Genomic DNA, 25,817 nt, shown 5'->3' on the forward strand with positions numbered 1-25,817 from the left:
GCCAAATACTCGAGGGAGACCAACCCTGGGGTATGGCTCAGCGATTACCGGCTTGCATGTCAAGCCGGCGGGGCGGACGATGACTTGTTCATCATCCGCAACCTACCCTTGTTTCTGGCAGACTCCACGAGAGCCTGGCTAGAACATATCCCTTCAGGGCGCGTTCGCAACTGGAATGACTTGAAGGAGGTTTTCGTAGGAAACTTCCAAGGGACGTACACACACCCTGGCAACTCCTGGGACCTCCGGAGCTGCCGCCAGGGGGCGGACGAGTCCCTCCGGGATTACATCCGGCGCTTCTCCAGAAAGCGCACCGAGCTCTCCAACGTCGCCGACGCTGACGTCATAGGAGCCTTCCTAGCAGGGACCTCTTGTCGACCCCTCGTCCACGAGCTAGGGCGCCGAGGCCCGCGGACCACGGAGGAGCTCCTCAACATCGCCACTAGCTATGCCTCTGGCGAAGAGGCTGTCGGAGCGATCTTTGATCGTTCCAAAGGCAAGGCGAAGCGGGAGGAGGACGCCGACGAAGGCACCTCCAACCGCCAGCGGCAGAAGAAGAAGGGCAAGCTGCGGCGCGAGGCCCCCCTCATGGCCGCAGTCGAACGCAAACGAGGGCAGCCGCCCCCCGAGGGCACACCCGGCTTCTTCGACAAGCTGCTCGAGGGACCGTGCCCGAACCACGAGTTCCCCGTCAAACACGCCTACAAAGACTGCAACCTCATGAAGAGGTTCTTCGTGGGCAATCCGGTGAAGGGTGATCGGAAACGGAAGCCCGATGAGGAAAAGAAAGGCGACGAGGAGAAGGAAGACGGCTTCCCCAAAGTAGATGGCTGCTTCATGATCTTTGGGGGCTCCACAGCATATGACACCAGGCGCCAACAGAAGCTGGAGCGCCGGGAGGTCTATGCGGCCGAGCCTGCAACCCCGGCCTTCCTCGACTGGTCCGCACCGGCCATCACATTCGACCGGTCCGACCACCCCGGACGCGTCCGGCACCCGGGGCGCTACCCACTAGTCGTCGACCCCATCGTCGGCACTACGCGTCTCACCAAGGTACTCATGGATGGGGGCAGCGGCCTCAACCTCCTCTACGCTGAGACCCTCGACGCCATGGGGATCGACCGCTCCCGTCTCCGTCCTAGCGAGGCTCCCTTCCATGGCGTCGTGCCAGGGAAACAGGCAATGCCCCTCGGGCAGATCGACCTGCCCGTCACGTTTGGGACCCCTTCCAACTACAGGAAGGAGGTCCTCACCTTCGAGGTGGTAGGCTTTCGCGGAACCTACCACGCCATCTTGGGCCGCCTATGCTACGCGAAGTTCATGGCAATCCCCAACTACACCTACCTCAAGCTCAAGCTGCCAGGACCCCACGGAGTCATCACCGTCGGCACGACCTTCCAGAAGGCATACGAGTGCGACGTCGAGTGCTGCGAGTACGCCGCGGCCATCACCGTCTCGGGCGACATGGTGGCCCAGCTTGAGGAAACAGTTGAGGACCGGCCCGACGCCAAGCAGTCAGGAACCTCCTTCGAGCCCACCGAAGGTATCAAAGAAGTCCCTCTCAATCCCGGTTGTTCCAGTGGAGGGGTGGTGCGGATCAGCGCAGCCCTATCCCCCAAATAGGAAAGCGCGCTCGTCGGCTTCCTCCGCGCAAATAGCGACGTCTTTGCGTGGAAGCCCTCGGACATGCCAGGCATCCCGAGAGAAGTCGCCGAGCATTCCCTGAACATCAGGGCCGGCTCTAAACCGGTGAAGCAAGGCTTGCGCCGTTTCGACGAAGAAAGGCGCAGGGCCATTGGTGAAGAGCTCGAAAAGCTCCTGGCGGCCGGCTTCATCAAGGAAGTACACCACCCCGAGTGGTTGGCCAATCCTGTTCTTGTGCCGAAAAAGAATGGGAAATGGAGAATGTGTGTCGATTACACCGGTCTCAACAAAGCGTGTCCAAAGGATCCGTTCCCTTTGCCGCGTATAGATCAAATAGTCGACTCGACAGCCGGGTGCGAAACACTCAGCTTCCTCGATGCGTACTCCGGCTATCACCAGATCGCGATGAAAGAGGCCGACCAGCTCGCTACCTCCTTCATCACCCCCTTTGGCCCCTACTGCTATGTTAAGATGCCATTCGGCCTCAAAAACGCGGGGGCTACCTTCCAGCGATGTATGCTTAAGTGCTTTGGAGATCTCATCGGGCGAACCGTTGAGGCCTACGTCGACGACATCGTGGTCAAATCCAGGAAGAGCGATCAGCTCGTCCCCGACCTGGAGCTAGCCTTCGAAAGGCTAAGGGATAAGCGTATCAAGCTTAACCCAGAGAAATGCGTGTTCGGTGTCCCAAGGGGCATGCTGCTAGGCTTCATCGTCTCCGTGCGCGGCATCAAGGCGAACCCGGAGAAGATAGTGGCCATCAACGACATGGGGCCGATCCGGAACATGAAGGGAGTGCAGCGCGTCATGGGATGCTTAGCGTCCCTAAGCCGCTTCATCTCGCGCCTCGGCGAGCGAGGACTTCCCCTCTACCGGCTCCTGAAGAAATCCGACCGCTTCGAGTGGACCAGCGAGGCGCGGGAGGCGCTTGACCGGCTCAAGGACCTCCTGACGAAGGCCCCAATCCTAGTTCCGCCAGCCGACGGCGAGATCCTCCTACTCTACGTCGCGGCAACCACCCAGGTGGTCAGCGCGGCCCTAGTGCTGGAGCGGGAGGAGGAGGGGCATGCTCTTAAGGTGCAACGCCCGGTGTACTTCATCAGCGAGGTGTTGTCCGAATCCAAGTCACGATATCCGCAGATTCAGAAGCTCGTCTACGCCGTCCTCATCACGAAGAGGAAGCTGCGTCACTACTTCACCTCCCACCCGGTAACGGTCATCTCTTCATTTCCGCTTGGTGAAGTAATCCGGAACCCAAATGCAACAGGGAGGATCGCGAAATGGGCGGTCGAGCTTATGGACCAGGGTATCACCTACGTCCCCCGCACCGCCATCAAATCCCAGGTACTTGCTGATTTCGTGGCCGAATGGACAGAGGGACAAACGCCGCCGGCGGCAGAGGAGCAGGAGTATTGGACGCTATACTTCGACGGGTCGCTGATGAGGGCCCGCACCGGAGCGGGCCTCGTTTTCGTCTCTCCGCTGGGCGTACGCATCAGGTACATGATCCGCCTCCATTTTCCTGCGTCCAATAATGTCGCCGAGTATGAAGCCTTGCTCAACGGGCTCCGCATCGCAATCGAGCTTGGCATTCACCGACTAGACGTCCGAGGCGATTCCCAGTTGGTCGTCGAGCAAGTCATGAAAGAATGGAGCTGCCACGACCCTAAAATGGCCGCCTACTGCAACGAGGTACGTAAGCTCGAGGACAAGTTCGACGGGTTAGAGCTCAACCACGTCGCAAGGCGCTTCAATGAAGCCGCCGACGAGCTCGCAAAGGCGGCGTCTGGCCGGATGCCCGTCCCCGACGGTGTCTTCATTAGCGACCAGTTGAAGCCCTCGATCCATCACCCGGAGCCAGCAGGGGTCGGTGGGGCATGCCCAGCCTTGGGGGCGGGATCCGAGCCAGGAGAGGTCGGCAACAAACCACCTGTCCTGGATCCGAGCACCAATCCCAAGGAAATCAACGCTGCCCCACCCGACCCGGCCCCGAAAGCCAAGCCTTCCGACCCCGAGGTTATGGAAATCGAGGCGGGCCCCGCACCAGGGACCGACCCCCCGACCGATTGGAGAGCCCCATACCTCGAGTACCTTATCCACGACGCGCTCCCAACTGACAAGACCGAAGCCCGCAGGATCACGCGCCGTGCGAAATCCTTCACCATCATCGACCAGGAGCTTTACAAGCGAAGCCACACGGGGATCCTCCAGCGCTGCATCCCGATCGAGCAGGGAAAGGCGCTGATCCAGGACATCCACGCCGGGGCTTGCGGTCATCACGCTGCGCCAAGGACGCTTGTGGGCAATGCTTTCCGGCAAGGTTTCTACTGGCCAACCGCGGTCGCGGATGCTACCCAGGTAGTCCGCACTTGCGAAGGATGCCAATTCTTTGCCCGCCAAACCCACCTGCCCGCGCAGGCGTTACAAACCATCCCCATCACGTGGCCGTTCGCGGCCTGGGGGCTGGATCTCATTGGACCCTTCAAAAGGGCGCCCGGGGGCTTCACCCACCTACTCATCGCTGTCGACAAGTTTTCCAAATGGATCGAAGCAAGGCCTGTGGCGCAAATCAAGTCCGAGCAGCCGGTACAATTCTTCACCAACATCAGCCACCGCTTCGGGATCCCGAACTCCATCATAACCGACAACGGTACGCAGTTCACCGGAAAGAGTTTCCTCCAGTTTTGCGACGACCACCACATTCGAGTGGATTGGGCGGCAGTTGCGCACCCCCGCACGAACGGGCAAGTCGAACGAGCCAACGGCATGATACTTCAGGGTCTCAAGCCACGGATCTTCGACCGCCTTAAAAAGTTCGGCGGACGATGGGTTGCGGAACTCCCAGCAGTCCTCTGGAGCCTGAGGACGACCCCTAGCCGGGCGACAGGATTCACCCCGTTCTTCATGGTTTACGGGTCCGAGGCCATCCTGCCCACCGACTTGGAGTATGGGTCACCAAGGGTCAAAGCATACGACGAACAGGGAAACCAGGCGTCGCTCGAGGACGCGCAAGACCAACTCGACGAAGCGCGAGATGTAGCCCTCCTACACTCGGCTAAGTACCAGCAGACCCTACGGCGTTACCACAGCCGCAAGATACAAGGCCGCGCCTTCAACGTTGGAGATCTAGTGCTCCGCCTCGTCCAAGACAACAGGGGTCGGCACAAGTTGACCCCCCCATGGGAAGGCCCGTTCATCGTCGCACAGGTGCTACGGCCAGGCACCTACAAGCTGGCAACTCCCGACGGGCAAATCTTCAGCAACGCCTGGAACATAGAACAGCTAAGGCGCTTCTACCCATAGCTCTCGTTTATAAGTTATATATAACCTTGCCCCCGTTTTCGTTTAAGCTCAGGGGTATCCGACCCTAGCCTCGTTCCAAGGTCGCATACCCCTCGGGGGCTACCAGTTTTGCTCTTCTGCTAAAAAGAAACCCTGAGCCACCTTGGCTCAAGTCCTTTTGTTTAAGCTCAGGGGTATCCGACCCTGGCCTCGTTCCAAGGTCGCATACCCCTCGGGGGCTACCAGTTTTTGATCTTCCACGAAAAAAGAAGGCCTTTTCTTTTAAGCTCAGGGGTATCCGACCCTGGCCTGGCCCCAGGATCGCACACCCCTCGGGGGCTATCAGGGGTCCCAACCCCAGCCGCTGGACACCGCTAAAAAGAAAACGTTTTTCTTCTTTCAAGAAACCGGACGCTCCCTTTCGCAAACCTTTGGACGCAAAAAGATAAGGATGCATGAACGGTACTCAGCCAAGTTGCGATCGGACTGCGAAAAAGCCTACGCCCCAGCGGCTACGGTACCTTCGCTCATCAAAAACTTACTGACGCGCCCGGCAACGCATCCAAACACTTTCAAAAACCAAAGGAATAACAAAGGGAAACGGTTTCCTTAGCACAAAATAAAACGTCATAAGAACAGGCCCGTATGGCCAGCGCAAACAAGTTCAAGACAACTGACTTAAATACAAACGTTTTTTGGGCACAAGCCCGGTACAGCTAATTGACAGGAGGGTCGGCTGGAGCAGTGGTCCCGGGGTCGGCTGAAGCGGCGGCTTCGGGGTCAACAGGAGCGACGGCCTCAGGGTCGGCGACGGCGGCGGCTTCAGGGTCGGTGGCGGCGGGGGCCTCGAGGCCGACAGGAGCGGCTTCAGGGTCGGCAGGGGGGACGGCTTCATCCTCCAGAAGCTTCGCGAGGGCCTCCGCCGGCGCAGTCACCGCGGAGTCAATCTCGTCCAGCTCGGCGTCGGTGTAGCCGGCGCAGTACCCCTCACTTATCCCGACAAAGTTAATGTCGGCATAGTGAGAGCCGAAGACCCCGAAGGCGCGCCGCACACCAAGGTGAAGCGCGTCCACGGCAATCTCACGACGGCGACGGCGCACTTCAAGAACACGGGCCGGCAGCAAGCTCGACCCTTCTTCCAGAGCAACGCCGAAGTCCTCGCAGACGACGCGGACCGCATCCCGCAAGGCGCCATGCTCGCCGCGCTCCTCGTCGAGCAAAACCCGCAACCTGGCAAGGTCCTCTGCAGGAGCCGATCAAGAAGTCCCACCAAGTCAGATGAAACGAAACACCAACGACACGAAAATACAGAAGCAGAAAGAGCCTCACCGTCGGCCTGGGCCTTCAGCTCGCGTTCCCGGTCGACACTGAGGGACAAGGCGGTCTGGAGCCCGTGCACCTGCAAACGGAACTGGTCGCGTTCCGTGTGAAGGGCTCCATTCTCCCCCCTCAGCCGCGCCAGTTCCTCGGCATCTCGGTGGGCCCGCTCAGTAGCCGCGGCTCTTAGCCCCTCGGCATCGCGGCGGGCCCTGTCCATGGCAGCCTGGAACTCCTGAAGGTCGAGGCGGGCCTTCTCCGCGACAGCCTGGAGTTTGGCCTCGGCATGCCGCGCCCCCTCTAGCGCCGCCTGCTCGCGCCCCTCTAGGTCGCGAACGGCCCCCTGGGCGGCACCAAGCTGCAGGGCCAGACCGCTGGAGCGCTCCCTCTCGGTGTTGTAATGTTCCCAGAGGTTCCGCTGCCGCCGGAGGAAGTCAGATTTCTCCAGGCTGCCCTCCTGGAGAGCATGCAAAGCGGCATGACGTTAAGGCAAAAAAGTAAAAAGGAAAGAGCTCATCACCGAGCGGCAGAAACAACATACCTGGCTGCCGGGAACCACGGTGTTGGCCAAAACCCCCAATGCCGAGGTCAGAGCCGCCTGGACCTGGGCGACGCCGCCGTGCATCGCCTGCCACTTATGCCACTCGGCAGCATCATCCAGTGCGTAGAGGCGCCGCGGCGGGTCGTCGCGGGACGTCCAGCGGAGGATGTGCCCTCTCCACGCCCCGGGGACGGAGGAAGCTGAGGGCAGAACAAGGCCCGACTCTGACGTCGTCGTCGATGACGACATTACGACGCCAGAAACCCCCGGATCTACCGACGGCTCCGGCGCCTGCACACCTGTCGCCACCACGGCCGCCGACGGCACCTCTGTGGGCACCTCCGTCTCGGCCGCCGGAATCACCCCCGTGGGAGCAACCGGGACGGAGACCTCGGCCTCCGACACCGGTGCCTTCACCGCCGCCGCACCCTCGGGAGCCAGCGCCCCCTCTGCCTCCGACCCCGCCACGGCAGCGGGGGCATCCGCCCTGCCTACCGCCGTCTCCGCCTCCTCCGCCTCGTCGGCATCGAGGTCGATCACCTCCCCGGCTTGCGGGCCCGGGGGAATCGCGACCCGAGCCGGAAGGGCGACCGGTGGGGCCGCAGGCGGAGTGGGGTCCGCTCCCCCTCCTGCGGCTGACCCCGCCGCCGTCCCGACGACCGGCTCCTCAGCGGCCACCTCCGCCGGGGGACCTGCGGCCACGCCAGGAACCCCGCCAGTAGCCGCTGGTGGGGTGGCGGCCCGCCCCCCGGAGGAGGACGACGTCCGCAGCAACTTCTTGGGCGCCAGCCGCAGGGTGACGCCGCGGGGAGAAGTGCTGCACGTCGACGGTTAGGCGTCAAACAGAAACATACGAAAGGAGAAAGAAAGGATGACATGTGGGGAGAGTCAACTTACGCCCTCGAAGATCAGGGACGGCGCGCGCGCTTCGACTCCGAGCCGGACGCCGACCCCGGGGCGTCCGGCAGTGGCCGCTTGTCTCCGCCTCGTTGCCCTCCGCCAGCAGGCACGACGGCGGGGGCAGCCCCCACAGATCCCCGAGGAGCCCCCCGAGCGGACTCCTGGGGGGCGCCCCACGCCGGACCCGAGACTGCGGCAGGGGTGGACTCTGAAGGCCCCTGAGGGGCGCTCCGGCTCGACGCCGGGGCGACATCCCTCGCCGGCGCCGAGGGAGCACCCTGCGCCTTCTCCTGGGGGGTGCCCTGGGACGACCCCGAAGGGGCGCCCCGCGTCCCTCCCTGGGGGAGGTCCTGTGCCGACCCCCGGGGGACGCCCTGCGTCGCCCCCTGGGGAGCGCTCCGCGCCGGCTCCTGAGGCGCGCGCTGCGCTGACCCCTGAGGAGCGGTCCGCGCAAACTCCTGGAGCACGCGCTGCGCTGGCCCCTGAGGCACGGCCCCAGGACCGGGGGGAGCCGGATCCCACACGGACGCTCCCGCCGCTGCACCCCCTGCCGCCGTCTGCGGGGGTGCGTCACGAATCACTAAAGCCCCCGAACGGGGGGCAAACAATTCCACTTCCTCTTCCTCCTCCTCTTCTTCTTCTTCTTCTTCCTCGTCGTCGTCGTCGTCATCGGACACGACCACCCCTCCCCGCCACCGCTGGAGCTCCTTGGCGGCCTTCTTCCGCCGCTTCTCCGTCTCCTTGTCCTTGTGGCGTTTGTCCTTCTCGGCCTGGAGGCGGTTGCGAGCCCTCCGCGCGGCATCCTCCGGCACCGGCGGGAGGGAGTCCGCAACCCGGGTCAGCATGCCCTGCAAAGAAAAAGGAGGATCCACGTCAGAACAACAAGACAATGCGACGGCAGGAAGGAGAAGTGGTGACCCAAACGCCTTACCAGGTCCACGAAGCCCTGCTCCGGGCGCATAGGTGGATGCCCGGGGATCGGGTAGTCAACGTCCTTGTCCTCCGGCACCTCCCGGAGCCGTTGCTGGATCTCGGAGGCGACGAGCGCACCTGTCGCCATGACGGTGCCCTCGGGCGGCATGTCGGGGGTCATGACGCCAAGGGGCCGGGCCCGGAGCATCAGCGGTGCCACCCGCCGGGCGTGGTATGCGCCGATGACCCCGGCGCCGGTGAGCCCCTCCCGCTTCAGCTGCCCGATGGCCTGCAGCAGGTCGGAGATCTTCCTCTTCTCCTTCTCCACCGGCCCGTACGCCCACACATCGGGCGCCGCGTCGATGGTGCGGCCGGTGAACGCCGGCAGGGGGGAGATCGGGTAGTTCTTCACGTAGAACCACTGATTGTGCCACCCCTTGTGGGACACCGAGGTCTTCACCGTCATGTACTCCTTGGAGCGAGTATGACGGAGGTGGATCCCGGCGCACCCAATCGGCACCGGGGGCGACCGCTGCTGGCTCCCGGCCTTCCCCGCCTTCTGGTATAGGCTCACCGTGAAGAAGTACTTCCACAGCTCGAAGTGGGGATCGATCCCCAGGAATCCCTCACACAGCGCGACGAATGCCGCGATGTGCTGGATCCCATTGGGGTTGAGGTGCTAGAGCTCGAGCCCGTAGTAGTGGAGGAGCCCGCGGAAGAAACGGCTTGGAGGGGAGGCGAATCCCCACTCGTGGAAGTGGGCGAAAGAGACGACGTAGCCGTCGGGCGGCGACGGGACCTGCTCCGTCCCGGGCAGCCTCCACTCATCCGCCGCCGTCCTCTCACAGAGGAGCCCCTTTCGCACCAGGCCCTCAGCGCGGTTGGCGGTGAAGTGGGAGGCTCCCCAGGAGGCCATCGCCGAAGAAGGAAGGGGACCGACGGAGGCAAAGACGAAACGCGCAGCGAGGAGCGACGGGAACGAGGCGAGCAAGGCAAGCGCAGGAGAGCTAGGAAGGCAAGAAGGCTTGAGCGCGAAAGGAGAGGAACCGGCGTGGCGTGTTTCTGCTTTTATAGGAGGAGTGCTGGGGAAGCCAAATCGACACCCCGGCCGCCATAAATGCGGCGCCAGGTACGCCCCTGCCACGCCCGTTTCTTTTCGAAGATCGCGCGCACGATCAGCCGCGGAGAAACATCCTATCTTCCTCGATCCGCGGGACGGCGCTTCCATAACTCCACTCCCCGGGCTTCGCGCCCACGACGCTCCCCACGATCGGCCCTGGCACATCAACCGCTCCGCTCCGGTCCAAGGCCCACATGTTGGAGGTATGCCCTAGAGGCAATCATAGAGATGATGATATTCCATTTGTATCCATGATTTGTATATTGTGTTCATTGAATATCCATTAAAGGCTACTTGAATTGATTTGCAATTATGTGAATTGTATGTGAAACTCTTTACTTGTATGGTTATTCTAAAGTTGTCCCTAGTCGGAGTTCATGTGAGGACACACATGAATATTAGACTAGCACATGTATTAGTTGATGACTATGTTTCACAAGTCATGGACATGGAGATGTTGAACTAATAATGTGGACACATGTGGAGACATGTGTTAGGACTGACCCAACACGAGAAGTAGTTCTCTCTTTAAACAACATATACGCTTTGTCCTTAGACCTGAGATTGTCGCATGTATTCTAGATGTGGATCGACCTACTTAGGGGCTATTAAACGCTACGCCGTAACAGGGTAGTTATAAAGGTAGCTTTCGGGTTTGTCAAGAAACATGCTATGAGACATGGTCAATCAAGATGGGATTTGCCCCTCTCTGATTGAGAGTGATATCTCTGGGCCCCTCGAGTGATCGAATCCGAAAATGCATGGCCATGCTACGTACGGTTAAGAGTTAACCTACAAAGGGATTCCGAATCATAGGATCGAGAAAGAGTGGTCGGCTTGAAGCTAGACCAAATATCGTGAGGCAAAGGGAATAGCATGTATATATGTTGTGATGGTTCGTCTGATATGATCTTCGTATGCGTATAGGAGTTGGCACGTCTTGCTAGAGGCCGCTACCGACTATTGGGCCGAGTAGGAGTACTCGGGCCATGTCTATACGTATCCGAACCCATAGGGTCACACACTTAAGGGGCTGGAAGCCCAATTCGGATCTGTTCCGAGTTGGATTAGGTTTAGGAGTACTAATGGGCCTCGGATCCAGAGGCCCATCAGGAACCTCTATAAATAGAGGGGTGGGGGCGCCCTAGGGTTTACACCTTTTGGCGAAACACATCTGCCGCGCCTCCCACGCCCTCGCCTGTTGCAACTCGCGGATCTAGCAGTCCGGCTTGCGACGCTTCCTCCCTGCACGTGTGGATACCTTGGAGGTGTTGCGCCTGCAGCACTTGGACGAGCCATCGACGAGCCGCCGACGAGCCACGACGAGCCGATGACGAGCCGCGGTACCGGAGGCGATCTTGCCGTGCACGTGGACGAGCTGCTGAGGAGCTGCTGGACGTGATCGACTACGTACGACTACGTTGATCGACTACGTACGACTACGTGATCGTCTTCACTGCATCGACGCATATCTACATCTTCCGCACCAGTAGTGCGTCGAGTGGTAATCCCGTGATCCTTATACGGCAGTTCTTCCTGGTTATACGCGGTAGAAATTTTGATTTGCGCTAGTGTAGCCTACCTCGTATCCCAACACCACAGGGAGGTAAGAAAGGGATACGGGGCTGAAAACGCCCCTACGGCCCAATACGGTCCAGGGGTTCGAAAGCTGGCCCGACTCGGGTTCGACAGTTGCCCCAGGACATCCCCGAGCAAGGGGTGAGAAGGGACGGGCCCGCCAGCGGCCAACACCCAGGCGAGCAAACGCCAAGGGCGCCCCAACCTCACGTTCGAGTCCCGCTCGGTATAAAGTTCATGGTTTTTCCACGAGGAAAGGCAACGAGCCCTCAGATCCGATCGAACGGATCCGAGAACTATATGAACTGACTGACGGGAAATTGGAGTACGCCACCAGCTTGGCCCAAGCCGGACCCCCCTGAACGGGGACCGGGACTCCACTCGAACTTACCCGTTTGCAGCTCAAACGAGCACCACGGTTCGTCCTACGCGGATAACGTGGCCCGGCTCAACCCCTTCGTCCTAGCGAACGGACGCTTGAGGGGCAACGATCGAAAAGTCGACCTAGCCTCCCGATCGGTTTCCGGCAACGAGCAGGAGCTCGGGGGCTAGCCTCGCAAAAAGGCTGCCACACGTGTGGTCACAAACTGACAGGTCCTTCCGAGCATGGCGAAAATGAAACAAGTGCGCCATGGTACAGGAACCGATGGCAAACAGCGAAAGAAGCCTCCGGAGGAGCACTCCTGCTCCACCACAAGCTTGGGGGCTACTGTTGGGGGGAAATATTAACGACCCCCTAATACGCAGCTTAAAGAAACAAACATGAGGGCCCAAGCCCACCAAAGCGTGGTCAAATCTCCGCCTCGCCCGACCTAGGCGTCAAGATCGGGAGCGCCCGACCCTCCTCCGCAAGGCCTCCGCCTCGCCCGACCGTAACCCCGGGGTCGGGAGCGCCCGACCCTATATCACGAAAGTTCCGCCTCGCCCGACCCCGAGCAAAGGAGTCGGGCACGCTGAGGCCCACGGGTCAGAATCCCCCTTGGATACGGTCCGCATAGACAAGACAAATCCTGTGCGACCCCCCGTCGGCCTCACCATAAATACGCCGCAGAATTGGCAGAGCGCAGGGCGACCGCGCCCCCCACGCAACCCGGCGCAAGTACCCGCGCACGACCATCCTGTGCGAGCTACAGTACGGGCGGCCAGCCCCTATTCGTCGCAGGGTACTCATGACCTGCGGTGACTAGAGAAAGGGAGGGAGCGGCCCTGCCCTCAGGTCCCGCGCGCCCTCGGGTCCCGCGCAAACAGGCAGCACAGGCATGAAGCTCCCACCCTCTACAAGCCATCGCCGGAGCAGCGGCATCCACCGTCCTCCCTAACGGATGGCGGGATAACGACGAAACCCCCTCATCATGATCTATCCTGATACCTACGAACATCGAAGTAGCTACCTGCGAAGAGCTGCAACACTTGGCATCCGACGGCCACCCCTTCCGGCATGCACGACGGCACGCGTTCAGGGTCGGCAGGACGTCGGGCACCAGGGGCCTCTGCCCTCCTTCCCGCCAGACCTTTTTTACCATCACACTCTTTGCCTTTTACCCGGTCCCAATTGTAACTCCGGCCGGCCCCTTGCGATATAAAAGGAGGAACCTAGAGCCGGGGGGGGGGGGGGAGGGGCAGATCAAGAGATCAACACTTCTCCTAAGAACAAAAAAGTAAAAGAGACCTGGGACCAGTCCCTCTCTCGCCCTTCTGTAACCCCCTACTACAGAATCCCCGCGCGGGCAACACGAACATCCTCGATGCTGGACGTAGGGCTTCCTTTGCCCGAACCAGTCTAATCCGTGTCTCCCGTGCAACCATCTGAGGCTCACGTGCATAAAAGAAATTTACTAGTCTAAGTCCTGATCCGCTGATCTTGACAACGACAGTATGTAATTTCGATATAGATTTATGGATTATTTTAGTTAATTCATATGTGTTGGCGCTAAAAGTCAGCCGATTGACCCTCAGCGTCGGACACGACCTGGAAGAATATGTTTAGCTCCTGTTCGGGTGATCGTCCTGGTGCGGTTCGCGCGGTGTTGGGGGGAAATATAAACGGCCTCCTAATACCCCTTAAAACAACAATCATGAAGGCCCAGGCACACCTGCGGTAATGGCGATCGCTGTTGACCCGACATACGCAGGGAGCGTCCCAATCCGTCTCGCCCGACCCAGGGCCCCGGGGTCGGACACTCCCGACCCCCTGACGGCAGAACTCCGCCTCGCCCGACCCACGGTCCCAGGGTCGGATGCGCCCGACCCCTCGCCGCAAGGTTCCGCCTCGCCCGACCCCGGGCGTAGGGGGTCGGACTCATCCGGGCCCACAAGACAAGAGTCCGCCTCGGGAGCAGATCGGCAGACGAGGGCGCGGATCTCGTGGGCCCCTCACCGATCTTGCCATAAATGCGCCGCAGCTCTGACACGCAGAAAGGCGCCCGCGCCCCTCAACGTGACCGCCACAAGTACGCGGGCGAAACACTGTAGCTGCGACCGCACAGGCTACAGTGGCTGCCGCTCCCCCTAATTCGTCAAGAGGCACACCCAGGAGACTTGGGACCGGCTCCCTCTCTCGCCTGCCTGTAACCCCTACTATAGACCCAGCGTGGGCAACACGAGCAGCTCCTCATACTGGACGTAGGGCTTTCGTTGCCCGAACCAGTCTAACCCCGTGTCTTCCCACGCCGCCATCCGAAGCCTTACACGCATAAAAGAAATTTACTAGCCATAGTCTTGATCCGCTAATCTTGACAATGACAGTTGGCGCGTCAGGTAGGGAACCTTTGCGCGTACATCACCGGCTTCAGATGGCCAGCCACGACGCTAGCTGCGCTTCGGGCTCCCTCGTCCGCTTCGGGAGCTTGGACTTCCTCACCACGGGGGAGGGGATCGAGCTGATCCCTCTCCTTGTCTTGCCTACTCGTCCCGTCATCTCTGGCTCCACCGCCGGAATAGTGGCGAGCGGCCAGGTGCGCGCCCCAGGGACCCCTTCGGGGGAGCGGCCCTTCGGGCTGCGCAATGCCACGGCGACCTACGGTCGCCTCCTGATGCGGTCCATGACTGTGCCGCCCGCGAGCAATGAGCTCGTGGGCGTGGCGAGGACAACTTCCGACGCCGGCTCCAACAACGGGAGCCACCACCCATCGCGCGAGTGCTTCATGGCCGACACGCACTCCGAGGGATCCAATGATGACGGCGCCGAAGGGAGGCAGCGGACTCCCCCACCGCGCACCGCGGCTACGACTGGGGCCCTTGCTAGGGCCCCGGTGCAGCCACGACAGCTAGAGGCACGCGCGGCGCCCCGCCAGAAGGTCGAGCGTCCCCGCAACGAAAGCGGGGCATGACAACGGACGCGCGACATGTAGCAACGCATCTGTGTGGATGAAGATCGCCCTCAGCTCTTCGCCCGCACCAGCCAGAACATCGCCGCAGCGGCGGCCCTACTCCGACGACTCCCCGAGCCGGCGACGCCCGAGGAGCGTCAGGCGCACAAGGAGGTGCGCAACCTACTCGAGTGCGCCGCCGTCCAGGAGGCGGAGAGCTCCGCGTCCCAGCGACGCGGGCAAAACGCCAGCAGGGCAGCACCCAGCGCTCCTCCCGAGAGGCGGGGGGAGTCTGTCCACTAGCCTCCCCCTAGGGCAAACCAGTCCGCGCCCGCTCGACGGACCCCGCCGCCCGCAGAAGGCGGGGCTTAGTCCGTTCACCGGCGCGTCGGCCCCATCCGCGACGCCCGCGATACTCTGGACGCGCGGAGGCGCTCCCGCGCGGACAGAGAGGACGGGGTGGACCACGGCTATCACGTCCACCGTGGTGGCCGCTACGACAGCGAAGAAGATCGCAGCCTGAGCCCCGACCCAGCGGGGCCTAGGGCCTTCTCCGCACGCATCCTGAATGCGCTATTCCCGGTGCACTTCAGGCAGCCCACGAACGTGGCCAAGTACTCCGGGGAGACGAACCCCGGACTGTGGCTCAGTGACTACCGGCTTGCATGTCAGGCTGGTGGAGCAGACGATGACCTATTCATCATCCGCAACCTCCTACTCTTTCTGACCAACTCGACGCGAGCCTAGCTGGAACACATCCCTTCGGGTCGGATCCGTAGCTGGAACGACCTGAAGGAGATCCTCGTGGGGAACTTCCTGGGCACGTACATGCGCCCTGGCAATTCCTGGGACCTCAGGAGCTACCGCCAGGGGTCAGACGAGTCCCTCTGGGACTACATCCGACATTTCTCCAGGAAGCGCACCGAGCTCTCCAACGTCGCGGATGCCGACGTCATAGGAGCTTTCCTGGTAGGAACTTCCTGCCAGCCCCTCGTCCACGAGCTGGGATGCAGGGGCCCGCGGACCACGGAGGAGCTCCTCAACATTGCTACCAGCTTCGCCTCAGGCGATGAGGCCGTCGGGGCAATCTTCGACCGCTCCAAGGGCAAGACGAAGCGGGAGGAGGATGCCGACGAGGGCACCTCCAACCGTCAACAGAAGAAGAAGAATAAGCAGCGGCGCGAGGCTCCCCTCATGGCTGTTGCTGAGCGCAAGCGGGGGCAGCCGCCCCCAGAGGGCACCCCCGGTTTCTTCGACAAACTGCTCGAGGGACCGTGCCCGAACCACAAGTTCCCTGCGAAGCACACCTACAAAGATTGCAACCTCATGAAGAGGTATTTTGTAGGCAACCCGGTGAAGGGCGACCGGAGATGGAAGCCCGACGAGGAGAAGAAAGACGGTGAGGAGAAGGAAGATGGCTTTCCCAAGGTGGATGGCTGCTTCATGATCTTCGACGGGCCGGTGGCTTACGACTCCAAGCGCCGCTGGAAGCTGGAGCATCGCGAGGTCTACGCGGCCGAGCCTACTACACCGGCCTTCCTCAACTGGTCGGGATCCGCCATCTCCTTCGACCAGTCTGACCACCCGGGGCGCGTCCTGCAGCCAGGACGCTACCCGCTCGTCGTCGAACCCGTCGTCGGCACAACGCGCCTCACCAAGGTGCTCATGGATGGAGGCAGCAGCCTCAACATCCTCTACGCCGAGACTCTCGACGCCATGGGGATCGACCGCACCCGCCTCCACCCCAGCAAGGCGCCATTCCACGGCATCGTGCCGGGAAAACAGGCGATGCCTCTCGGGCTGATCGACCTGCCCGTCACTTTCGAGACTCCTTCCAACTACAGGAAGGAGGTCCTCACCTTCGAGGTGGTGGGTTTCCGTGGAACCTACCACGCCATCTTGGGGTGGCTGTGCTACGCCAAATTCATGGCCATCCCCAACTACACCTACCTCAAGCTCAAGCTGCAGGGGCCCAACGGGGTCATCACCGTCGGCACGTCTTTCCAAAAGGTGTATGAGTGTGACGTAGAGTGCTGCGAGTACGCCGCAGCCATCACCTGCACGGAAGATCCTATGATCCAGCTCGCGGAGAGCGCCGAGGATCAGCCTGACTCCAAGTAGTCTGCCACCTCCTGCGAGGCCACCGAAGGCGTCAAGGAGGTCCCCCTCGACCCCAAGAGCTCCGACGGCCGGACCGTACGGATCGGCGCTACCCTATCTCCCAAATAGGAAAGCGCGCTCGTCGACTTCCTCCGCGCGAACAGCGACGTTTTCACGTGGAAACCCTTGGACATGCCTGGCATCCCGAGGGAAGTCACCGAGCACTCCTTGAACATCAAGGTCGGCTCCAAACTGGTGAAGCAAGGCCTGCGTCGCTTCGATGAGGAGAGGCGCAAGGCCATCGGCGAGGAGCTCCAAAAGCTTTTGGCGGCCGGATTCATTAAGGAAGTGTACCACCCTGAGTGGCTAGCTAATCCTGTTCTTGTACGAAAAAAGAATAGGAAATGGAGGATGTGTGTTGATTATACCGGTCTCAACAAAGCGTGTCCAAAGGATCCATTTTCTTTGCCATGTATAGATCAGATAGTCAACTCCACCGCCGGGTGCGAAACCCTTAGCTTCCTTGACGCGTATTCCGACTACCATTAAATCGTGATGAAAGAGTCCGACCAGCTCACGACCTCTTTCATCACCCCTTTTGGCCCCTATTGCTACGTTAAGATGCCGTTCGGCCTCAAAAACGCGGGGGCTACGTTCCAGCGATGCATGCTTAAGTGTTTCGGGGACCTCATCGGGCGAACCGTTGAGGCTTACGTCAATGACATCGTAGTCAAGTCCGAGAAGGGCGCCCAGCTCATCCCCGACCTCGAACTAGCCTTCGAAAGGCTGACAGACAAGCGCATCAAGCTCAACCCTTAAAAGTACGTTTTCGGAGTTCCGAGGGGCATGCTGCTGGGTTTCATCGTCTCTATGCGTGGCATCGAAGCCAACCCGGAGAAGATAGCGGCCATCAGCGACATGGGGCCGATCCAAAATATAAAGGGAGTTCAGTGTGTCATGGGATGCCTGGCGGCCCTGAGCCGCTTCATCTCGCGCCACGGCAAACGGGAGCTCCCTCTCTACCGACTCCTGAAGAAGACCGACCGCTTTGTGTGGACCGCCGAGGCCCAGGAGGTGCTTGACCGGCTCAAGAACCTCCTGACGAAGGCCCCAATCCTGGTCCCGCCAATCGACGGGGAGCCACTCCTGCTCTACATCGCAGTGACCACCCAGGTGGTTAGCACGGCTCTGGTGGTGGAGCGAGAGGAGGAGGGACACACCCTCAAGGTGCAGCGCCCGGCGTACTTCATCAGCAAGGTCTTGTCCCAGTCCAAGGTGCGCTACCCGCAGATCCAGAAGCTCATCTACGCCATCCTCATCACGAAGAGGAAGCTGCGCTACTACTTCACCTCCCACCCGGTGACGGTCATTTTGTCGTTCCCTCTCAGCGAAGTGATCCGGAATCAGGACGCCACGGGACGGATCGCGAAGTGGGCACTCGAGCTCATGGACCAGGGCATCACCTACGCCCCTCGCACAACCATCAAATCCCAGGTACTCACCGACTTTGTCGCAGAGTGGACGGAAATCCACACGCCATCCGCGTCGGAAATGCAAGAGTACTGGACAATGTACTTCGATGGGTCGTTGATGAAGGCCCACGCCGGCGTAGGTCTGGTCTTCGTCTCTCCTCTCAGCGTGCGCATGAGGTACATGATTCGCCTCCATTTTCCTGCATCTAATAATGTCACTGAGTACGAGGCTCTCCTCAACGGGCTTCGCATCACCATCGAGCTGGGCATCTGGTGGCTGGACATCCGAGGTGATTCTCAGCTAGTCGTCGAAGGAGTGGAAAGTCATGAAGGAGTGGAGCTGCCACGACCCCAAGATGGCGGCGTACTGCGACGAGGTCCGCAAACTCGAAGACAAGTTCGACGGATTGGAACTCAACCACGTCGCAAGACATTTCAACAAGGCGGCTGACGAACTGGCGAAGGCGGCATCCGGCCGAAAGCCCATCCCCGACGGTGTCTTCATCAGCGACCAGTACAAGCCCTCCATCCGCTACAAAGAGCCGGGAAGGGTCGGCGACGCGCCACCTGCACCAAACTCGGGTGCCAACCCAGGAGAGGTCAGCAACGTGCCATCTGTCCTGGACTCGCGCGCCGACCCCAAAAGGGTCGGCGGATTTCCATCTGCCTTGGACCCGGAGGCCGACCCCTCCGACCCCGAAGTCATGGAGATTGAGGCGAACCCAGCAGAGGGGCCCGACCCCCTGCCTGACTGGAGAGCCCCGTACCTCGATTACCTCATCCGCGAGATGCTCCCAACGAACAAGACGGAGGCACGCAGAATTGCGCGTCACGCCAAATCCTTCATCATCATCGACCAAGAGCTCTACAAACGGAGCCACACCAGCATCCTCCAGCGCTGCATCCCGATCGAGCAGGGAAAGGCGTTGATACAGGACATCCACGTCGGGGCCTGCGGTCACCACGCCGTGCCAAGAACCCTCGTTAGGAACGCCTTCCGACAGGGCTTCTACTGGCCGACGGCAGTAGCCGACGCCACCCACGTGGTACGCACCTGCGAGGGGTGCCAATTCTTCGCACGCCAAACCCATCAGCCCGCACAGGTGCTCCAGACCATCCCCATCATGTGGTCGTTCGCGGTGTGGGGACTGGACCTCGCCCGACCTTTCAAGAAGCCGCCCGGAGGCTTCACCCACTTGCTTGTCGCCGTCGACAAGTTCTCAAAGTGGATCGAGGCGTGACCCATCGTGCGGATCAAATCCGAGCAGGCGGTGCTATTCTTCACCGACATCATCCACCGCTTCGGAGTCCCCAACTCCATCATCACGGACAACGGCACGTAGTTCACCGGGAAGAAGTTCCTCCAGTTCTGCGATGGCCACCACATCCGAGTGGACTGGTCGGCCGTGGCGCATCCCCGCACGAACGGGTAGGTTGAGCGGCCTAACGGCATGATACTCCAGGGTCTCAAGCCACGGATCTTTGACTGCATCAAGAAGTTCGGTGGCCGGTGGGTTGCGGAGCTCCCCGCGGTACTATGGAGTCTGAGGACGACCCCCAGTAGGGTGACTGGCTTCACACCGTTCTTCATGGTCTACGGATCCGAGGCAATCCTCCCCACTGACCTGGAGTACGGGTCGCCAAGGGTCAAGGCATACGATGAATAGGGGAACCAGGCATCGCTCGAAGACGCGCAAGACCAGCTCGACGAAGCGCGCGATGTGGCCCTGCTACACTCGGCCAAGTACCAGCAGGCCTTACGAGGATACCACAGCCGTAAGGTACGAGGCCGAGCCGTCAACGTCGGCAACCTGGTGCTTCGCCTCGTCCAGGACAACAGAGGCTGGCACAAGCTGACCCTTCCATGGGAAGGCCCCTTCATCGTCGCGCAAGTACTGAGGCCAGGCACACGTACAAGCTGGCGACCCCTAACGGACAGATCTTCAACAACGCTTGGAACATAAAGCAGCTAAGACGCTTCTACCCTTAGTTTCTATTTCCAAGTTTTGTACATACATACTCCTGTAACTTGTTAATTCACAGAAAAGGGTAGTTTTGAGTCGATTTCATTCGAGTTTCGTGCCAAACTCAGGGATATCCGACCTTGGCTCTGCCCTAGGGTCGCATATCCCTCGGGGGCTATCAGGGGCTCCGGCCCAAGTCACTTGACGTCTTCTCAAAACATCATTTGTTTCCGAACCGACCCTCTTCCTAAACGTTTGGGTGTGAAAAGGAGAGAGTGCACGAACGACGCTCAGGCAAGACTGATCGGACTACGAAAAAACCTACGCCCCAGCGGCTACGACGCTTTCGGCCATCAGCGCTTACTAACACGCTCGACCTGCGCTCTAAACTTTCCAAACCCAAAAAACAAGAAAGAGGATCGAAAACATTTCTTCGACAAATTATAGAAAAGGCCTTTGCGGCCATCACAAAAACAAGTTCAAAGTTAACTAACATATTTACATTCTGGGGCGTCTAAGCCCGATATAGCTAGCTCGTCCTTGGGTCTTCAGGCGGGACGGCTTCCTCCTCCATAAGCTTCACCAAGGCCTCCGCTGGGTTGAGCACCGACGCATCGATCTCGTCTAGCTCGGCCTCGGAGTAGCCTGAGGCGTACCCCCCGCTCATCCTGACAAGTTGATGCCGGAATAGTGGGAGCCGAAGACGCCGAAGGCCCACCTCACGCCGACATGGAGCACCTCCAGAGCGATTTCGCGGGCCCGCTGGTACATCCCAAGGACACGAGCCGCCAACGAACTCGTCCCCTCCCCGTGGACCACGCCGAGGCCGTCGCAGACAACGCGGACCGCGTCCCGCAGGTTGCCGTGCCCAGCGCGCTCCACGTCGAGGACCTCCCTCAGCCAGGCGAGTTCATCTGTGAGGTCCGTCCACAGAAGTCCAAGTCAGAAACCATCACAAAACCACAAAAACAAAGGAACGAGAAGAGCCTTACCCTCGGACTGAGACTTCAGCTCACGCTCCCGGTCGAGCCCATGGGCCACGGCGGTCTAAAGCCCCTGCACTTGCACGTGGAGCTGACTGACCTCCGCCCCAAGCGCGGCTGCTACCTTCTCGGCCTCAACCTTCCGGGTCGCCTCGAAGTCCCGATCCTGCCAAGCCTTCTGACGCTCACGCCGGATACGCTCAACGGTTTTCTGAAGGGCCTCATCGTCCCGCTTCAGCCGTGCGAGCTCCTCAGCATCAAGGCGGGCCTTCTCAGAAGCAGCCTGGAACTCCTCGAGATTGAGGCGAGCCTTCTCGACGACAGCCTGGAACTTCTCCTCCACCTGCCGCGCGTCCTCCCACGCCACCCGCTCACACCTTTGCAGGTCGTTGATGACTTGCTGAGCGGCGGCAACCTATGCGGTCAGCTCCCCGGTCCACTGCCTCTCCACGGAGAAGCGTTCCTAGAGCCCCCGCTCAAGCCGGAGGAAATCGGACTTCCCCCGGCTGCACTCTTGGAGGGCCTACAAAATAATTTATGCTCAGTAACAGAGAGACGGGAGGAAAATAACCACCAGGGAGAACACCGTACCTGGCCACCGGGGATGACGATGCCGTCCAGCTTCCCCATCGCCGAAGACAAGGTAGCGCGGACGTTTGTAAGCCCGCCCTGCACCGCCTGCCACTTGCCCCACTCCTCGACGTCATTCAGCATGAAGAGGGGTCTCTACAGGTCATCGCGGGACATCCAGCGCAGAGTAGTCCCACTCCACACCTTGGGAACGAGATTAACCAAGATAAGGGTGGAGGCCGCTCCGGCCGCCCCCGGTGCCGCCATCCCCGACGCCGCTTCTGGGGCAGGCGCCACCGCCCCAGATGCCACCGGCCTCGTCGACGGCCCCGACACGTGCGCCGCCATCCCTGTCGAAGTCGCCGCGGCCATCGTCGACGCCACCGCGCATCCCAATCCGTCCACCGCCGCCACCGTCTCCATCGCGGCTACCGGAGCAGGCGTTCCCGCTCCCACCCCTACCACGGCCTTCATCGCGGCCACCAAGGCAGGTGTTCCCGCCTCCGTCGCGGCCGTCGGGGCAGGCACCCCCGCTTCCGCCGCCGCCGCCTTTGCTGCGGCTGCCGGGGCATGTGTGTCCCCGCCTCCACCACTGCCGTCATCCCTGTCGCGGTCGCGGGAGTGGACTCTCCCTCCACCGCCACCACCTCCATCTCCGTCGTGGTCGCTGGGGCAATTGCCCCCATCCCCGCCGCCGTCATCTCCGTCGTCGCCACTGGGGCCGTAGGCTCCTTCCCCTCGTCGTCGAGGTCTATCACCTCGCCGGTCGGAGGGACCCCAGGGGCAACGCCCTGTCCCGCAGGGTCGGCCATGGAGGCCGAGGGCGGAGCAGGGATCGGACCCTCCCCCGTGCCCGGCTGTGGCACCGTTCCCTCGGTTGCCGCCGCGGGGGGCACTTCTGCAGTAGGCTCTGCGGTCTCCCCGGCGACACCACCGCTCGCTGCCGGCGGGGTCGCGGTTCGCCCCGCGGAGGTGGACGACACCCGTAGTGCCTTCTTCGGCGCCAGTGGCGGGACGAAGTCCCAGAGGGTGGCGCTATGGAACAACAAACAACATCAGCAAAAACAACTCGATGCCAGGGAAGGAATAAGATGCGCGTGTAATTTCCACTTACACTCCCCCAGCGCAAGGATGGCGGGCACGTTTCACCTCCGAGCCCGACGCCAACCCCGGGGCATCTGGCAGCGGCCACTTGCCGCTACTTCTCTGCTCTTGGGCCGCAGGTTGAGGGTCGGGGGTCGGCTCCGTTGACTCCCGAGGTGCGCCCCGCGCCGACCCCTGGGGCGCGGTCCTAGAGCCTTGCGGGGGCGGGTCCTGGGCAGGATGTCCGCTCGGCGTGCCCCCCTCGGCCAATTGGGGGCGCTGCTCCCAGATGACAGTGCGCCCGGCCGGGAGGCCAGAACGAACTCCTCCTCCTCTACCTCCTCCTCGTCTTCCTCCTCTTCCTCCTCATCATCGTCGTCGTCGTTATCGTCCGACACGACCTGGCCCCGTCGCCGCCGTTGGAACTCCTTGGCGGCCTTCCTTTTCTTTCTCGCCGTCTCCTTGTCCTTGCGCCTTTTCTGCTCCTCGACGAGGAGGCGGTTCTGCTGCCGCCATTCAGCGTCCTCTGGCACTGGCGAGCGCGAGTTCACGACATTGGTCATGTGGCCCTGCAGGCACAAAAACTCCGCGTCAGAGCGACGAACCAAGAAATGCAGGAAAAAAGAACGAGAGCGCGAAGTCCTCACCAGCTCGACAAAATTCTTGTCCGGGCGCATTGGAGGGTGACCGGGCACCGGGTAATCGGTGTCCTTGTCGTCCAGCGCCTCCCGGACTCGCTGCCAGATCTCGGTGGCGGCAAGCGCACCTGTCGCAAGGACGGTGCCCTCGGTCGTCGCACCGGGAGACATCTCAGCAAGCGAGTGAACCTAAAGCATTAGCGGTGCCACCCTCTGACCATGGTACACACCGAAAACTCTGGTCCCGGTCAGCCCCTTTCCCTTCAGATGCTCGATGGCCTGAAGCAAACCAGCGATCCGCTTCTTCTCCTTCTCCACCGGGCCGTACCACCATAGTTCCAGCGCCGCTTCGATGATGTGGCTGGTGAACTCTGGCAAGGGGGAGTTAGAGTAGTTCTTCACATAGAACCACTGCTGATGCCACCCCTTGTGGGATGCCGCCGTCTTCATCGCCATGTATTCCTTGGCGCGGGTATGGTGGAGGTGGATGGCGGCGCACCCTATCACCACCGGGGTCGCCCGCTGCTGGCTCCCCTTCTTCTCGGCCCTCTGGTACAGGCTGACCGCGAAGAAGTACTTCCAGAGCGAGAAGTTGGGCTTGATGCCCAGGAACCCCTCGCACAGCGCGACGAACACCACGATGTGTTGGATCCCGTTGGGATTAAGGTGCTGCAGCTCGAGCCCGTAGTAGTGCAGCAGCCTACGGAAGAAGAGGCTCGACGGGGTTGCAAACCCTCTCTCGTGGAAGTGGGCGAACGACAGGATGTAGCCGGCGGGCGGACTCGGCACTTCCTCCATCTCGGGGAACTGCCACTCGCTCCTCTCGGTCCTCTCGCAGAGGAGGCCTTTCCTCATGAGGCTGTCGGCGCACGAGGTGCCAAAACTTGAGCACGCCCAGGACCCCATCGCGAAGGGGAGAAAGGTTCGACGGTGGAGGGTGAGGAAAGCTGCTGCGCTAGGCAGAGGAAGGTGAACAGCGTGCAAGAAGGCAAAGGGCGCGCGAGAAGGCAAAAAGATTTGGGAGCAGTTGCGGGCGGAACCGGCGAGGTGGACTCCCCGTCTTATAGGGAGGCGCGTGGGAAGCGGAACAAGCGGCCCCATCGCAGTAAATGCAGTGCCAGGTACACCCCCATCATGCCTGCCTTTTTTAGAAGTCGTGCGCACAACCTGCCACCGGAAAACATCCCCTCCTCCCTCGTTTCGCGGGCTGGCGTCTTCCGTCACTTCGACTCCCGGAGAACACACGCGCACAACCTCCTCCACGTCTGGCCCGAGGCCCACCAAGAGGTAAAAAAAGGATACGGGGCTGAAAACACCCCTACGGTCCATTACGGTCCAGGGGTTCGAAGGCTGGACCACTACAGGTTCGACAGCCGCCCCAGGACACCCCTGAGCAAGGGGGGAGAAGGGACAGGTTCGCTAGCGGCCATCACCCAGGCAAGCGACAGCCTAGGGCGTCCCGACCTCACATTCGAGTCCGAACCGGTACCAAAGTTCATGGTTTTTCCCTGAAGAAAGGCAACGAGCCCCCGGATCCGATCGAACGGACTCGGGAACTATATGAACTGGCCAGCCAGAATCTGGGGTACGCCACCAGCTTGGCCCAAGCCGGACCCCCCCCCCCCCCCCGAACGAGGACTGGGACCCCACTCAAATCGACCCGTCTACAGCTCAACGAGCACCACGGTTTGTCCGGCAAGGATAGCGTGGCAAGGCTCACCCGCTCCGTTTCAGCGAACGAACGCTTGAGGGGTAATGTTCAAACGTCGATCTAGCCCTCGACCGGTCTCCTGCAACGTGCGGGGGCTCGGGGGCTAGCTTTGCAACCAATGAGCACGCGAATGGTCACGACTTAACGTCTCCACACGGCAGGTGCCCTGTGGAACAACAAGAAATCTTCCTGTGCCAAGTCACCCACAGGACACCTCCCCTGATCAATCTCCCCGGCCAAGCCGAGCAAACAACACTCCCTATCCCTGATTAACTGCAGCTTGCCTGACGAGCAGGAATCCCCGATGAATGATGATAGCAGCCACTGGAGGAGCATCCACGCTCCACCACAGGCTCGGGGGCTACTGTTGCGGGGAAATATAAACGACCTCCTAATAGCCCTTAAAACAACAATCATGAAGGCCCAGGCCCACCTGGGGTAATGGCGATCGCTGCCGACCTAACATACGCAGGGAGCGTCCCACTCCGTCTCGCCCGACCTAGGGCCTCGGGGTCAGACACTCCTGACCCCCTGATGGCAGAACTCCGCCTTGCCCGACCCACGGTCCCAGGGTCGGATGCGCCTGACCCCTCGCCGCAAGGTTCCGCCTCACCCGACCCGGGCGTAGGGGTCGGACTCATCCGGGCCCACAAGACAAAAGTCCGCCTCGGGCGCAGACCGGCAGACGAGGGCG

General features: G+C 61.2%; 3 protein-coding genes across 3 annotated transcripts; all 3 read left to right on the forward strand.

The window, feature by feature from the left end:
• Nucleotides 1-1,059: 1,059 nt before the first annotated feature.
• Nucleotides 1,060-1,787, forward strand: LOC117848561 (uncharacterized). Its single transcript, XM_034730013.2, has one exon. The coding sequence runs from the start codon at nt 1,060-1,062 to the stop codon at nt 1,621-1,623; it is 564 nt and encodes a 187-aa protein (XP_034585904.1). The 3' UTR covers nt 1,624-1,787.
• A 1,528-nt stretch (nt 1,788-3,315) lies between these two features.
• On the forward strand, nt 3,316-6,433 carry LOC117849104 (uncharacterized). Its single transcript, XM_072292381.1, has 4 exons — nt 3,316-3,510; nt 3,550-4,115; nt 4,302-4,589; nt 6,238-6,433. Exons 1-4 carry the CDS (start codon nt 3,316-3,318, stop codon nt 6,431-6,433), a joined length of 1,245 nt encoding a protein of 414 aa, XP_072148482.1.
• Nucleotides 6,434-18,530: 12,097 nt separating this feature from the next.
• On the forward strand, nt 18,531-19,415 carry LOC117849106 (uncharacterized). Its single transcript, XM_034730701.1, has 2 exons — nt 18,531-19,157; nt 19,278-19,415. Exons 1-2 carry the CDS (start codon nt 18,531-18,533, stop codon nt 19,413-19,415), a joined length of 765 nt encoding a protein of 254 aa, XP_034586592.1.
• The last annotated feature ends 6,402 nt before the right edge of the window (nt 19,416-25,817 follow it).

The sequence above is a fragment of the Setaria viridis genome, chromosome 3 (genome assembly GCF_005286985.2).
Source record: "Setaria viridis chromosome 3, Setaria_viridis_v4.0, whole genome shotgun sequence".
Lineage (NCBI taxonomy): Eukaryota > Viridiplantae > Streptophyta > Magnoliopsida > Poales > Poaceae > Setaria > Setaria viridis.